The sequence below is a fragment of the Phacochoerus africanus genome, chromosome 9 (genome assembly GCF_016906955.1).
Source record: "Phacochoerus africanus isolate WHEZ1 chromosome 9, ROS_Pafr_v1, whole genome shotgun sequence".
In the NCBI taxonomy this organism is placed as follows: domain Eukaryota; kingdom Metazoa; phylum Chordata; class Mammalia; order Artiodactyla; family Suidae; genus Phacochoerus; species Phacochoerus africanus.
This window is the reverse complement of record NC_062552.1, coordinates 20850815-20866505: the sequence shown is the minus strand read 5'-3', so window position 1 is coordinate 20866505 and position 15691 is coordinate 20850815. Positions and strand designations below refer to the sequence as shown.

At 41.4% G+C, this 15691-nt stretch overlaps 1 protein-coding gene and 1 pseudogene across 1 annotated transcript in view; one reads left to right on the top strand and one right to left on the bottom strand.

Annotated features, from left to right (window-relative positions):
• Positions 1-2526, top strand: part of LOC125136314 (histone H4) — a 41283-nt gene extending 38757 nt beyond the window's left edge. Inside the window, exon 3 of the mRNA XM_047797038.1 lies at positions 2062-2526. Coding sequence (XP_047652994.1) covers positions 2062-2386 — 325 coding nt within the window. The 3' untranslated portion in view covers positions 2387-2526. The remainder of the gene's footprint in view (positions 1-2061) is intronic.
• A 7004-nt stretch (positions 2527-9530) lies between these two features.
• On the bottom strand, positions 9531-10273 carry LOC125136312 (histone H2B type 1-M-like; annotated as a pseudogene).
• Positions 10274-15691: the final 5418 nt, after the last annotated feature.

Here is a 15691-nt window from a genome sequence, read left to right as displayed (position 1 = left end):
AGATCCCACATCAGGCTGCTGTATGCTGTGGCAAAAAAAAAAAAAAAAAAAAAAAGCAAAAGCAAACAAACAAGCAAAGCAAAACTTCGCATGGGTGAGGTGAGATCAGAAATAGAAGGTTCTATTAACAACTGCATAATTCTTTATTAACTTGCACCGAATTTTTCAATTCTTCTTTTCCTTTCCTCAATTCACCAAATTCATGGGATTACAAAGGAAAACAGTTATATTAAAATACCATTAATATAATTGTATTAAAGAAGAGTTCCCACAGTGGCACAGTAGGTTAAGAGTATGATTTCAGCTGCTCGGGTCCATGCAGAGTTGTGTGTTCAATCCCCGTCCTGCACCGTGTGTTAAAGTATCTGACATTGCCACAGCTGTGGCATAGGTCACAGCTATGGCCCAGATTGGGAAACTACATATGCTGAGGCTATGACCGTTGGGGGAAAACATGACATTACATTATCAAATTTATCAAAAATTCAAGTTGGTATTTTTTTTTTAAATTTTTTTTCCCCCACTGAAGTTTCCCAGCCAGGGATTGAACCTGTCCCACAGCAGTGACCCAAGCTGCTGCAGTGACAACACCAGATACCAGATCCTTAACCTGCTGCACCACAAGGGAACTCCTGGGTTTCTTTATTAATATGTTAAATAACAGGATTGCCAATATAATCAAGAATTACCATAGTTTAGAAGTAATATATTTAAACAATATTTTGGGGTTTTGACAGCTGTACCTCCAACACAATATGAATATTGTAGAGGTCCTGCCAAAACTGTTGCCTATATTCACACATGGAGGAAATGCTAAGGTTTGGTTGGAGTACAATAAAAAGAAAGATGAAGATTTTGTTATATACAAATTTCCCAAATGCCCTGTATCTAGGTTTGTATCTCAAGTTAAGAGAACTGTATTCTGGAATTTGTTTCCATGCTCTGTAAATGCATGAAATAGGAACTCAGTCCTCCTCATAGACCATGAAGGAAAAGCCAAATCTAGTCATATCGGCTGGAACTCAAGGGAACTTAAGCTAAATTAAATCTTCATAGAATTTTTTATTTTGAGGTGTTCAAAAAGGATTTTTAACAAATTAGATACTTGTTTAAGCTTATCACTTTGGAGGGATGAATATTGAGGGCAGGAGTTGAGAGAAGCTACGATACTATGTGATAATAATGTTGAATGATTGCTTATTTGCAGAAATCGTTCTAAACAATCTGGATTATCTCTTTTAAATTTGAGAGCTCTATCATTTACGCTTTCTTATACATTTAAATTAAAAAAACTGAGTACAAACTGCCCAAGGTAAATCACAAGCTAATATGTGGATCAGGCTGTCTCCAGAGCTTGGTTGGATATTATAAGGCCAACCTGTTAGAGAATTGGAATGTGATGACAGGTACAGTGCCAGATACAAGCTGCCAGTAATGAAATATACAACTAAACCATAAACTTTTAAGTTAAAGCAGAACAAGATTCGTATCACTCTGGGATATATATATATATATTTATAAATCTCTAATGTAGTGCTTTTTTTTTTTTTCACCTAAACGTGTAACCTTCTTATGTTTTTAATTTCCTCTGTAGGGTAATCCAGCCTGCATATCAGAGAGCTCTGCTTAGTGACAAAACCAACACCATAAATGGATAAAACCAATGGAAGCTTTAACAAAGACGTGATTGTTTAAATCCGTATTTAAAGCTTTTTTATAAAAGAAAATAGATTGTTTGAACTAATAGTTTCATAATCCGGAAAATCTGTAGAACAAATGTGTGGAAACCGTATGAATTGTTACCACACTTAAAAACTGCCCGTATCGTATGCATGCACACACGTATCCATATATAAGAGCATTTATGAAATCTTCTCCAGGCTCCATTGTCACTTCAGGTGCCCCGCCCAGTCCCTGTAGCTCTGAGCAAGGAACAAATAAGCGAAGGGCGGGAACTGAATGTAGTTACCGCCCCCTGCTCTTGCAGTTTTCAAACAGGTCCGTCATGTTACTATATAAATGCTGAGTGGTGCCTTCCTAAAGCACTGCGCTGTAGTTCAGGCGTCTTGCAGCCATGTCTGGCCGTGGTAAGGGTGGGAAGGGTCTCGGAAAGGGAGGCGCTAAGCGCCACCGTAAAGTTCTCCGAGATAACATCCAGGGCATCACCAAGCCCGCCATCCGGCGCCTGGCCCGGCGCGGCGGCGTCAAGCGCATCTCCGGCCTCATCTACGAGGAGACCCGCGGGGTGCTGAAGGTGTTCCTGGAGAACGTGATCCGGGACGCCGTCACCTACACCGAGCACGCCAAGCGCAAGACCGTCACCGCCATGGACGTGGTCTACGCGCTCAAGCGCCAGGGCAGAACTCTTTATGGCTTTGGCGGCTAAGCCTTAACTGACCATCTCCCATGGTAAAAAAACCAACGGCCCTTTTCAGGGCCACCTATTCCTTCACTCAAAAGAGTTGAGTGCTTGCGTCTATTTAATGTTGTTATGAGGTGGTTGGGCTAGCACTGTTTCTGGTCTCCTAGATTTAGTTGGTGTTGTGTTTTCAGTATTTTTCAGCTTGGTCACAGATTACCAAAAGTGGTCCATAAGGTGCGGTTGGACTGCTTATGCTGTGCGCTTTAATGGGTCCTAAGGAGCCTGGTTTAAGGGGGTAAACTGCAGGAGATGTTTTGCACAGCCATCCGTGGAACAAATCGAGAGCATCACAGAGGATTAAGACTGGTGCTAGAAATAAAACAACTTTTATGTAGACACTAATATTAAAGACATTAAAACAGTGCCTTCTTGGACATCACATGATAAGGGGTAGGGAAGAACTGTTTTACAGATGAGGGAACAGGTATAGAGAGATTAAGTACCTTAACCAAAGACAAAGTTACCCCTCTATATCAGGTTTCTTGTGTCAGAGAAAAGTACTTGAGATCCCGTCTTGATTTTAAAAGTGGAAGGCACACAGGCCAGCTTGCCTTTCTCTTGAATTGTCCTTCCATCCATCCAGAGCTGCTGGTTTCTCTTACTGAATCAAGAAATTTTAACTAGTGTGCCTATGCTTGATGTAAAGATACAGGTTTATGTTTATTTTTACCAAGTTGTTATGTTGGGTCTTTATCTTGAATGTTCTTAGACTTGATTGCAAGCAGATTGACCTTAGTTTATAAACGAGGGCTGGTGCTACATATCGTGACAAAAAAGTGCTGGACCGGGCCTTTCAAACCCAGGCCTTAATTCAAATCCCACTGTCTTGTTCTCTGCTCATTAGGAAATAAGGCCAAACAAGCAGTTTTCAAATGGGTTATGTGTTTTTTGTTCTTAACCTACAGTAAACTTTATACAACCTTTCAGGACTGTCAGCATACTACTGTATTCTTTGCTGTCCTCAGAATGGCTTTTATTCTGTGAAAAAACCTTGGATGACTGTGTTACAACTAGAATTTTTTTTTAATAAAATTTTTTCACTTTATTACAATAAAGGCATAGCCGGACCGGTGGCTTCCTAGGCTGAGGCAACATTCCTGGCCTATCTGGGAGCAGAGGTGAGCATGTGCCCAAGTGCCCTCTAGTAAGAGTAAGTAGAAGACATTCTTGGGCTGTAAATTCTTCCCTTTTCCTGCCAACTATGAATGTGCTGCTCTTGTCGACCCAGCAGAGACCACTAGGCTCTAGGGATGACAGAACAATGGCCTCTAAGGGACAAGAGTTCCCGATTGACCAAGGAGGGGCAGAGCTGCTTAACAGAGCTGGATTTAACACCTTGAATCTGGTACATGCTACAGGCTTTCTTTAATTTAGCGTTGAATCTCTGCCATACATGATACGTTTTTCTCAACTCCCCCCGCCCGCCCCCGACCCACACCTGGGTCATGTTGAAGGTTCCTGGCTAGGGATCAAACCCGAGCCACAGCTGCGGCCTTGTGCCATAGCTGCAGCAAGGCCAGGTCTTTAACTGGCTGGGCCACAAGGGGGACTCCCTCTTAACGTATCTAGCAGTGTGACTCTCCTTCTATTGGCCAAAAAGCTCTTTTAAGGAAAGCTGATGCCAAGTGAGCCTCTTTCCCTGGTATCTCTTCCACTGTATTCCATGCTAAACAGACACAGAATAGGGGCTATTAAATGTTAGGGACAGATGGGTGGACTATCCATATTTCTTAGGCCATTGTAATCTGCATGTTTCAAAGTATTGTCTCCCTTTAGGAGAGTAATCCTTAATATGTAAACCAAAATCTTTGGAGAATCTGGTAAAATGTATGCGTATTGGACATAGACATTTCATGGAACTCATTCAAGGAACTCCCAGGGCTCCATGGAGTCCTGTTAACAACTTGGAGTCTAGGATTTTAGAGTCTGAGGTGTAGAGATTCAAAATTTAAGATTAGAGAGGAAAGGGCAGACAAAATGCAAAAATAACACATCGAACAAGAATAAATGTCACCATTTACTCACTATGTGCAATAGGCCTTTATATTCTTGAGAAATCTTAACACGTCAGGTCTTAACACTTTATAACTCAGAATGCAAGATGGATAGCCCATTTAAAAAAAGTTGATTTTCAGAAGCCTGAAGGCCCAACTGACTGTATCTCGCATGATATCTCCCAAGGAGTAAATAGAAAGCGTGGGGAGTTTATTTTCAACCTGATTAAGGAAGAAGTCCATGAATTTTCTTTGAACTTATCTTCCATTGCTAGTCTTGTTAAATATACACAATGGGGTCTAGATGTTTAGTCTATGTCATTGAGGAAGTCATTTATTAAGTATACAAGTAACATCCAGTATCCTACCTCAGAGGTTAAAAAAAAAAAAAAGCCCAAGAAACCTTGTACAGAGGGATAAGCTTACTCTTTGTGTCTTTGGTTGAAGGCACTTCACCTCTCTATCCCTTGGTCTCCTCGTCTGTAAAACAAGAGATAACAGTAATTCCCATCTTAGAGGCTTGGGGCAAATAACATTAACATTAGTTGTTAAACATTTTGGCCAGTGTGTGGCACATGGTACATACTCTGTTTTGGCTATTGTTGTTATTGCTATTATTAGTATTCCTATTTTTCAAAACATTAGAGAGGCCCAGAGAAAAAGAAAGTGTCATTTGAACCATAAAGACAGCTTTGAGGTCCTGAATTACCATTTTCTGTCTCTGGGCTGTGAAATTTCTAACCAGTGTTTCCTTATCTGTAAAGGAAGAGAAACTTTGTATTTTTGTGAGGGTTGAGTGAAACAACCAGATTATATGTTTATGCATATGTTCAACAACTATAGTTTACATATATTCCTAAGAAGTTGCAAGTGTATTACTGAAAGTTCTTTGGGATGTAAAAAAAAAAAAGAAATTCTAGATAAATGTAAACAAAATAAAAAACTCTTAAAAGTTTGCTGATCCACATTTAGGCGTGTCTTTTTCTTTAGTCCCTTTTCCCAATTTCTAGGTTGACCCAGCTTCCCACATGATATCAGGGTCACCCTTTAGTACCTGTAACCTGAGTTCCCAGTGATCGTCTATAGTCAAAGCTAATGTTTGTTCTCAGCCTATTAGGCATTACACCAGTTTGGTCACATTGTAGTTTGTTAAACAGATTTCTTTCTTCCTCTTTCTTTCTTTCTTTCTTTCTTTCTTTCTTTCTTTCTTTCTTTCTTTCTTTCTTTCTTCTTTCTTTCTTTACTTCTTTCTTTCTTTCTTTCTTTCTTTCTTTCTTCTTCTCCTCCTTCTTCTTCTTCTTTCTTTCTCTTCTTTCTTCTTTCTTTCTTTCTTCTCTCTTTCTTTCTTTCTTTCTCTTTCTTTCTCTCTTTCTTTCTCTCTTTCTTCTTTCGGGCCACACCCATGGCATATGGAAGTTTCCAGGCTAGGGGTCGATGGGAGTGCAGGTAATGGCCTACACCATAGCCACAGCAATTCAGAATCCTAGTCTCATATGTGACTTACACCACAGCTCACGGCAATGCTGGATCCTTAATCCACTGAGCCACTGAGTGAGGCCAGGGATCAAACCCACTTCCTCATGGATATTAGTCAGGTTCATTACCACTGAGCTACAACAGGAACTCCCACATTATTTTCTTTCAAGCTCACTTGTAGATAGAATCTCAAGATAGAATCTTTTGCTATCTTCCTTTTCTCTAAAGTTTGGGTTGTTTCCAGGATAAACTCACTTCTTTATTCTTTCTCCATGAGTAATCTCCAATCTCATACTATCCTGACAGTATTAAAATGTTTCCCAATATGTCCAGTCCCCATTTGCCTCAGAATTCCAGACTTACACAAATACCACTTGACCCAATGCAGTGCTTAAAGGAATTTAAAAATTATCATGTCCTAGTTTCAGAAAACTCATCCTCCCCTGGTATTCTTGAATTCTCCATCCAAGAACTTTAGTCGACCTCTGGAGTTGCACCCCTTTGGGTCTAATCCTGCCACACACTTTGCTCAGTTAAAAGGAGAGAAAAGTTGTATCCAGATAATGTAGATGTTTAGAAGATGAAGTGAGTTAACATTTTTAAAGAGTTTGACATAATTTCCTAAACATAAAGGGTAAATGTTACTGACTTGTTTCCTCATCCTTGAAACCCAACTCATGAATACATCTTTTATTTTTTTTTTGTCTTTTGTGCTTTTAGGGCTGCACCTGTGGCATATGGAGGTTCCCAGGCTAGGGGTCTAATCAGCGCTGTTGCTGCCAGTCTACTCCAGAGCCACAGCAATGCCAGATCTGAGCTGCATCTGTAACCTAAACCACAGCTCACGGCAATGCCGGATCCTTAACCCACTGAGCAAGGCCAGGGATCAAACTCACAGCCTCATGGTTCCTACTTGGATTCGTTTTGCTCCATGATGGGAACTCCCATGAATAAATCTTTTTGACTTTCTCCTCCTAAATTTAACTCTAATAACTTAAACAGGATTATTGTAATATCCTTTCAATTCTATCCCCTGCTTCTTTTTCCTTTTTTTTTCCCTTTTTGGCCACACCCTGTGGCAGTGGAAGCTCCAAGGCCAGGGACTGAACCTACAGTGACATTGGATTGAACTCCAGTGACCTGCTGCACCACAAGGGAACTCTTTTTATTTTTGATCCCATACAATCCATTCTCCACACAACAGCCAGAGTTCTTAAAAATTTCAAGCGTCTCCCATGACAGTAAGAATCTGAGTGCCTTCGTTTGGTCTATAAACTCCAACATGTTTAGCGACATGTTTAATCCTCAGACTCATCTCTGACTACTTTACTTTTGCTTACTAATCTCCTAGCACAAAGGCCTTCCTTTCCTTGAGCACAAACTACTCCTTGCCCTGGAGTGGCTTTATTTATTTATTATTTATTTATTTTTTAATACCAACAGTTCCCTCGCCCTGGAACTTTTATTCCTTGGATTGTGGTTCCCTTATCTAAAGAATCACTCAGTTACTGTCACAGCATCTGTTTTTATTTCAAATAATTTCATAGCACTCAGAACTCTCTATCTGAAATTTTCTTAGTGGTTGATTACCTCGCTTCTCCCACTTAGGCATTAGCCCCAAGGGGAACTCTTGTCAGTCTCATTCATCTGTAACATAATGTCTCATAGTGAGGAAATCCAATCAAGATTTGAGAAAGTACTGAATGGAATCACTTCAACTGCTGATTTGTTTATTGTATCTGCTCCATTTTTGCTGCCAGTTCTTGCCTTTATCATCTTTCATCACTGCCATTTCTCTTCAATCCAGCTAATCTCTTGCCATAGAGGTATCTTCCTAACACGAACCAATGATGTCTCTACCTGCTTAGAAGCTTTCTATATCTTTTTGTCATCTGCATCATAAATCTAAACTTGATTGACATCCACACCCTTCATCATCTTATAACTCAATCTCATCTTTGTTACCTGGAAAGCTCCATGTGGGAGGGGCCTTTCGCTTAGCTTGTTCTTCACCATATATTAGTTGTTCTCACTGTCAAACCAGATAAGCAGCGTCTGTATCTCCTGGCAACTTTTTGCCAATAAGCCAAGTTTTCAGATCTTCCCCCAGTCAATGAAACTGAAACTGGGAGTGGAACAAGTAATCTGTCCTTTGACAAGCTTTCTGGGTGCTTGTGATGCACACTCAAGTTTGCTTTATATCCTCAGTACATAATTTGATTCTTGGCACTTAACTGAATGAACCTGATGGACACTCTTTGGGTTTACCTGGAAGGCCCTCATATCAGGCAGTGTGGGTGCTTTCCCAAAGCCATTTCATAATGATTAAGCTGAAATCGGAGTTTTTGATCAATAAACTTTATTTGTATGCTGGGCATGGATGTATTTCAGGCAGAGGAAAACTCCTGAAGACCTGGAGGGTGGAGTAGCTCACAGTTTAAAACTGTTGGGGGAGGAGTTTCCACTGTAGCGCAACATGATTGGCGGCATCTTTAGACCGCTGGGGTGCAGGTTCCATTCTCTGCCAGGCACAGTGTGTTAAGAAACCCTCCTTGTCTCGTTGTGGCTTAGGTCATGTTTGTGGCTCTGATCCGATCCCTGGCCAGAGAACTCCATATGCCGCAGGACGGCCAAAATAAAATAAAATAAAAAAATAAATAAAACCGTTGGGGAGAGGGACTTCCAAACCAGAAAGGAGAGTTAGGTGAGGGCCAGACCTTGCAGGGCTTGTAGCCACTGCCGATTTTTCTTTCTTTCTTTTCTTTTTTCTTCTTTCTTTCTTTCTTTCTTTCTTTCTTTCTTTCTCTTTTTTCTTTCTTTCTTTCTTTCTTTCTTTCTTTTCTTTCTTCTCTTCTCTTTCTTCTTTCTTTCTTTTCCTCCTCCTTCCTTCCTTCCTTCCTTCCTTCCTTCCTTCCTTCCTCTTCCTTCCTTCTCTCTCTCTCTCTCTCTTTCTTTCTTTCTTTCGCTTGCTTCTTAAACCTGTAACCACTGGCATAGTTCCCAGCCTCGGGTCGAATCGCAGCTGCTACAGATGCCGGCCTACACCAGGGCTCACCACAACGCTGGATCCTTAACCCACTGAGCAGGGCCAGGGATCAAACCCAAGTCCTCATGGATACTAATCAAGTTCATAACCCTGATAAGCCACAATATCAAAATCTCCACAAAATCTCCCTATAGCAGATTTCAGATTTTATCAAGTTTGGGGGGGCGGGGAATCATCCAAAGGCTGTGAAGCACATAAAGAAACAGAACAGGGAGAGCTGGAGGAAGAATAAGGCCTGGTCTAGGAAGGGAGCTTGACAGTGATAGGGGCTAATAGGAGGCTGCAGATTATTTTATGTGACCACAATATTAAAACTGTTTATTCTGAACATAGAATTCTGTGAATTTTGCAGGTCCGCTTTGTAAAACGAGTCAGGGAAGTAGGGAGAAGATTGTATATTTAGAAAAAGTCCAATGATGAGAGCCTGTTAAAAATTTAGTTGACTTGAAAAAACCTAGGTAAAAAAGGGCTTAAAAGAGTGAGAAAAGGAATTCACCCAAAAGAACTTGGGCGCGGTCCTGCAGCATCACAGAGGATGTAGTTTTTAGAGAGCAGGATTTCAAAATCTAACTACGGCTTCTCAAATACTATAGGGAGGTGCTTTACATAAAACGGAAAACCAGACTTCACAAAGCGCCGCTATTTGCAGAGAGCACCTCTACAAATTTTAAAGGTAATCTAGAGTTCCAAAGGTTGGGGTTAAAACTAGGCAGTTATTAGCTCCCATTTGCTAAAGTTCCTAGAGTCCTGTACACAGGACGGTTGTCCATAACCACAACAGGTGTGCCACAAAAAGTTAACTCTCAAAGTGTTTCCTAAAGTACCACCTTTACACGAGTTAAACACAGTTTCTAGGAACTATAAAAAGTCCTAGTGAACAACTCAGATTGTGAAAACGTGAGGTGGCTCTGAAAAGAGCCTTTGGGTTTGACAGTGCCTAGAAATAAATTTACTTGGAGCTGGTGTACTTGGTGACGGCCTTGGTGCCCTCGGACACGGCGTGCTTGGCCAACTCCCCGGGCAGCAGCAGGCGCACGGCCGTCTGGATCTCCCGGGACGTGATGGTCGAGCGCTTGTTGTAATGCGCCAGCCGCGAGGCCTCGCCGGCGATGCGTTCGAAGATGTCGTTGACAAACGAGTTCATGATGCCCATGGCCTTAGACGAGATGCCGGTGTCTGGGTGGACCTGCTTCAGCACCTTGTACACGTACACCGAGTAGCTCTCCTTGCGGCTGCGCTTGCGCTTCTTGCCATCTTCTTCTGCGCCTTGGTCACGGCTTTCTTGGAGCCCTTCTTCGGGGCTGGGGCGGATTTCGTTGGTTCAGGCATTTTACCTGCCCTTCTCTGAAGAGAAAAAAAAATGGTGGTCGTGCTGCTGGATCCTGCCTATTTGTAGACAGATTTATGCAAATTAAGACTTGGTTTCCAAACTGCTGATTCGTTCGTTTGTCACAGGCTGCATGCAAACGAGCTACTCTCCCATTGGTCTCCTGAGACAATTTTCCACCAATCAAGCCATCTTTTAATCTTATCACTGTTTTATAACAATTCCGTTTAGTTTGTCAGTTTTAAAAAATATGACTTTCCAGAGTTTTGTCTTGCAAAGGAAGCAAAGCTAGTTGCCCGAGTACCTCTCCGACTTCTAAACCCCCTTTCAGGTCATGGAAAAGCTCTGTCTTTACATTTGAATCTAATAGGGAAAGGAAAAATAGAGAATAGGCGATCTGCGGTGGTACAGAAAATACCAAAGACAGCGTTTCCCACAGCACACAAACACACAAATATAGCAAGAAATAAAATTACATAAATAAAATTACATCCCTTGAAGGGAGATAAGAATAGAATTTCATGACCCACATGTCCTTCATAATGGAGGATCAAATCACTCCGTTTAACTGCAAGTGAGGATAAGAAAGTTCTTCATTCTACCTACTGAAAAGAATTAAAAACATAAAAGAATAAAAGTTAGCAGGTTGGCCTTTAACACTTTTACTTTAATTTTATTATCACCACCATCATCTTTGGCTGAAACTGGCTTCTGAGCAGATAATTCTGCCATTACCATTGTTCTCCGGTGGCTGTTGGTGAGAATGTTGAACGCTAACCACCTGATGTAGGTCCTCAGATCTTTGTCCCTTTGGAGAAAGAATTTGACAAAGAGACTGAAGGTAGTGAGGTAATTATTTAACGAGAGAAGAGAGAGAAGAAGGTGCATAGAAAATACAAAAACAGGCGGGGTGGGGTGGGGAGGGAGAAAGGGAGATATAAAAGACACAGACAGAGAAAGAAGCAAGAGAGGAAGAGAGCAACATGTCCTTGCGAGGCCTTTTAAATCATTTAGGGTGGAGGTGGAGGGGATTTCCGGTCCTGGCTCAGTGGAATCGAATCTGCTCAGCATCCCTGAGGACACAGGTTCCATCCTCGCCTCAGTGGCTAAGGATCTGGTGTTACCATGAGCTGAGGCCTTCTACTGGCCAATGATCTTGCTTCCTCTGGCTTTGGCAGGATGGATTTTAGCACAAGGTTCTCGGAGAAGTTGTCAGGAGGTACTGTGGTCTGGTCCCTCCTTTCTCAGACCCCTGAGGAACCTTTCTGCTAGTGTATCTTTGATCTCAAGAATGAGAAATAGTCTCTCTCTTTTTCCTAGCAGGATACATCTTTTTCTTGAAGTTATCTCCACAGGGAAAAGATTACATTTGCTCAGCCTGGGATCCATCTATCTCCTGCGCAGCCATTTTTCCTTTCTGCAGAGAAGTGTCCTCCCTGAAGCTGACTTTATCCCTAACCCTTCCCAGGCTTCCCGCGTGTGCCGTAAATCCAGAGCAGGAAGCTGCATGTAGCAGGCAAACAACCAACAAGGGCACACTCCTGTGCTTACTCAATCTTATCTTTCTTTTTCACAAATAGTTAATGGTTTCTCTCACTTCCGTATTGAGGAGAATTCAACTTCTTGATTTCTTCCTCATTCCCAATTTAGCCAGTGTAGCAATGTGCTGAATAAAGCTAACATACTTTATAGCATTCATTTAATTAATCATAGACCCCTACCTGATTATTTCTTTTCTTTTTCCATTAAAAAAAAGAAAAGTAAACAAGAGTGTTAGGTTCACCTCAGGAAAAAAAGAAAGACGAAACCTGACTCCAAGCTCTCTCCCCCTCCTGGAAAAACGTAATTAGACAGGACTAAATCGTCCCCAAATCATGTGACTCAATCTTAAAAACTACCTCACCCAGGAGAGTGTCTAAACCTCTGCTCATTGCCCACTAACAAGTCTCCCAAGCTGATTGGTCTGTTCCTCTTTTCACCCTATTTACATAGTTTATTGAAAGTACACAGATTGGTCTTCCTTTTCACCCTATTTTAACATAAGAAATGGCCAATCAGCTTCTGCACAGAAACCGCCTTTCTTGGCACTCACGTCTGATCTCCCTCCCCCAACAGGCTGACTGCTGACCTCCCTTTGTGAATCAGCCCGTAGTATACCCTGCAAATAAAGTCTTTTATGCCTGATCTCGGGTCTCGTCCTTTCGGCCGGCCTTACAAAGAGAACCTGGGACAACGTGTCTTTCCCCAGATCCAATAATATGTAAATCATGGAGCTAAGGTAATGATTTAGGCAGTCTGGCTTGAATCTGAACCCTTCCTAAGAAGACTCCAGCTGCACTGGTGGACTGTTTTAGAGTTAAAAAAAAAAAAAGTTTGTTGTGGTTTCTCCCAATTCTGGAAGCATGGGCAATAAAGCATTTCTTTAATAACTGAGATTATTAAAAGAAAAACAAAGCTTTGATTCTACATATACCTAGCCCATGGAAAGAAAAATAAATAAAATTAAAACTGGATTGATGGAAAAGTGGCAAAGGTAGTAAGAAAAAAGACTGATGGTGGAGTTCCGGTCGTGGTGCAGTGGAAATGAATCCGACTAGGAACCATGAGGTTGTGGGTTCGATCCTTGGCCTCGCTCAGTGGGTTAAGGATCTGGTGTTGCCATGAGCTGTGGTGTAGGTCACAGACGCAGCTCAGATCTGACTTGCTGTGGCTATGGTGTAGGGCAGCGGCTACAGCTCCAATTCGACCTCGAGCCTGGGAACCTCCATATGCACGTGGGTGCAAACCTAAAAAGACAAAAAAAAAAAAAGAAAAAACACATGACAGAAGGAGAGGCAGCAGAGGGGAGAGTAGGGTTAGAAAGAAAAATTTATTTAAAGAGGAAGGATAGTATTTTGGAGAGACAAAAAGTGTATAAAGAAAGGAAACCATAGAGAGAGGGATCCAGTGATTGCCATTATTTTTTTAAGCTTATATTAGCATTACCATGCCACCTCCTTATTAATTCACTAGTTGAGAGTTTGATATATTTCCATTATAAGTAAAGTTGAAATCTTTATTTTCCTTTTTTTTTATAAGGACTGCATCCGAGGCCTCTGGAGGTTCTCAGGCTTGGGCTGGAACAGGAGCTATAGATGCCAGCCGATACCACAGCCACAGAAACCCAGATCTGAGCCACGTCTGTGACTGACGCCTCAGCAACAGCAATGCTGGATCCCGGACCCACTGAACAAAGGTCAGGGGTTGAACCTGCATCCTCATGGATACTAGTTGGATTCGTTTCCTCTGTGCCACGATGAAACTCCTGAAGTTGAAATCTTTAAAGGTAAATCAATATTCATCATTTTAGATTTAGATGACTTATCTAAATTTACTCATATTTCAGCCTCTCTATGAGATTTCAACCTGAAAAGGATACCTTTTTGTCCAAATGTATGTGTTCATTCTGTGACTAAATCACATTGCCTACAACTACAAAACCTTTGTAGTCTGATATATTTCTAATTCAAGCCAAATACCGAAACCATATACAAACCCCTATGTTTGTTCCTCTGAACTAAAAGGCTTTTGCTTTAGTCTCTTAGGCCTCCATTGGGTCTTAAAAGGCTGGTGCAAGAGTTAGTGATTAGGAAATGTGAAGATGTGGAAAGAAAGAATAGTTGTTTGGCTGGAAAACTGGTAAAATTTAGAGTATAATACTCTATAGCAGAATTACAGAACACATCATTCCTTCAAAGATATAGACTAAGGTCCGACACACATTCCTAAGCTGTTTGAACAGGAAGCAGATTAAAAATTAGACCCCAGACCTATTGAAACCAGATGGTTGATGTTGCTTGAAACTTCACCTTGATGCCAAAACAGAGGTTTACCCCTCACACTGCCTTTCAACCCCCTTCCCTGAAAGCCATCAAGAATTTTTTCCTTTTATTATTATTTTTTTAATGGCTGCGCTAGCATGTAAACATTCCTATGCTAGGGGCTGAATGGGGCTGCAGCTGCCAGCCTATGCCACAGCCACAGCAATGCCAGATCCGACTGGCATCTGTGACCTATCCCATATCTCAAGGCAATGCCAGATCCTTAACCCACTAAGTGAGGCCAGGGATCAAAACCATAGCCTCACAGACACTATGTTGGGTTTTTAACCTGCCTAGCCACGAAGGGAACTCTTGTTTGGATATTTTGAGCCCGAACTGGCCATTCTCCTTGCTTAGTTCCTGCAATAATTGTACTTTCCTTCACCACAAACTTGCATCAGTGGATTGGGTCAGTGGGATTGGATTTACTGTGCACAGGGAAACATCCAAGTATGGCTCTGTAAAAATACGAATAATGAGCATCAAGTCAATAACATTTGACCATTTGGCCCCAAATGTAAAAAAAAAGTAGTTATTGGGTTTATAGGATTTAAAACCATGGGCCAAAGGGATCAAGCAACCAATTTAAATGTGTTAATCATGAACAGATGATCCAACATCTATATAGGTGAGATCTATATAATATAAGAGAGTGGTGGGGACTGAGCCAAACTTGAGTGTTCCTTCCATGCCTACGTGAATTTAATAGAAACCTACACGGGGGCGTACAGGCAAATAGCATATAAAAGTTATTTTAAAGGAAGAACAGATCCAGACTTGGTAAGGAGTGTTTTTTTTTTTTTTTTTTTAAAAGGATTATTGATAGAAGGTGAAAGGGACTATTGCAAACAGAGGGAGGGGGACTGTGGCATAAAATGTGTAAGCTTCTCAGGATTAAGCAAATGAGATTTTCTTCATGAGGGAAGAGCGTAAACAAGACTAGAAAGAATTGAGTACTAGAGAAAGTTAGATAAAAAATTTGGCTTGATTGCATGGTAGTAAAACAGAGAATACCGGCTGTATAGCACAGGAATGAAATCCAATCACTTGTGATAGAACTGATAGAGGATAATATGGGTCATTTTGCTGTACAGCAGAAATTGATACAACATTGTAAATCCAACTATAATAAAAAGAAAGAAGAAAAAAAACCCAATATTTTCCCTGAGGTCAGCTAACTATCAGAATCGACCCTTAAAAGGGTTGTAAGGGGGGTTCAGGCTGAGACTGGGTGAAGTTGAGAGGCCTGGAGATGGAGCAAATGTAACTAAATGTGATTGATGACAAAAATGTTGTTCCTGATTGATCAGTGGGGAACAAGCAGTTCAGCTAATCATTTTTGAAACAAAAGAATGGGAATTTGGAGTGTCTGTGTCTGCCCTTGTCAAGGTAAATAAGGAGCGCAATCATACATTTCCCTGTGCTCTACAGTAGGAGCCCGTTGCCCATCCATTCCAGATATGACAGTTTGCATCCCCAAACACCCCCAAAATGCCCATCCCTCCCACAGCCTCACCTCCCCCAATGCGTTGCTCTTCTTGGCCATGCTCTGTTTCTATTTCGTTT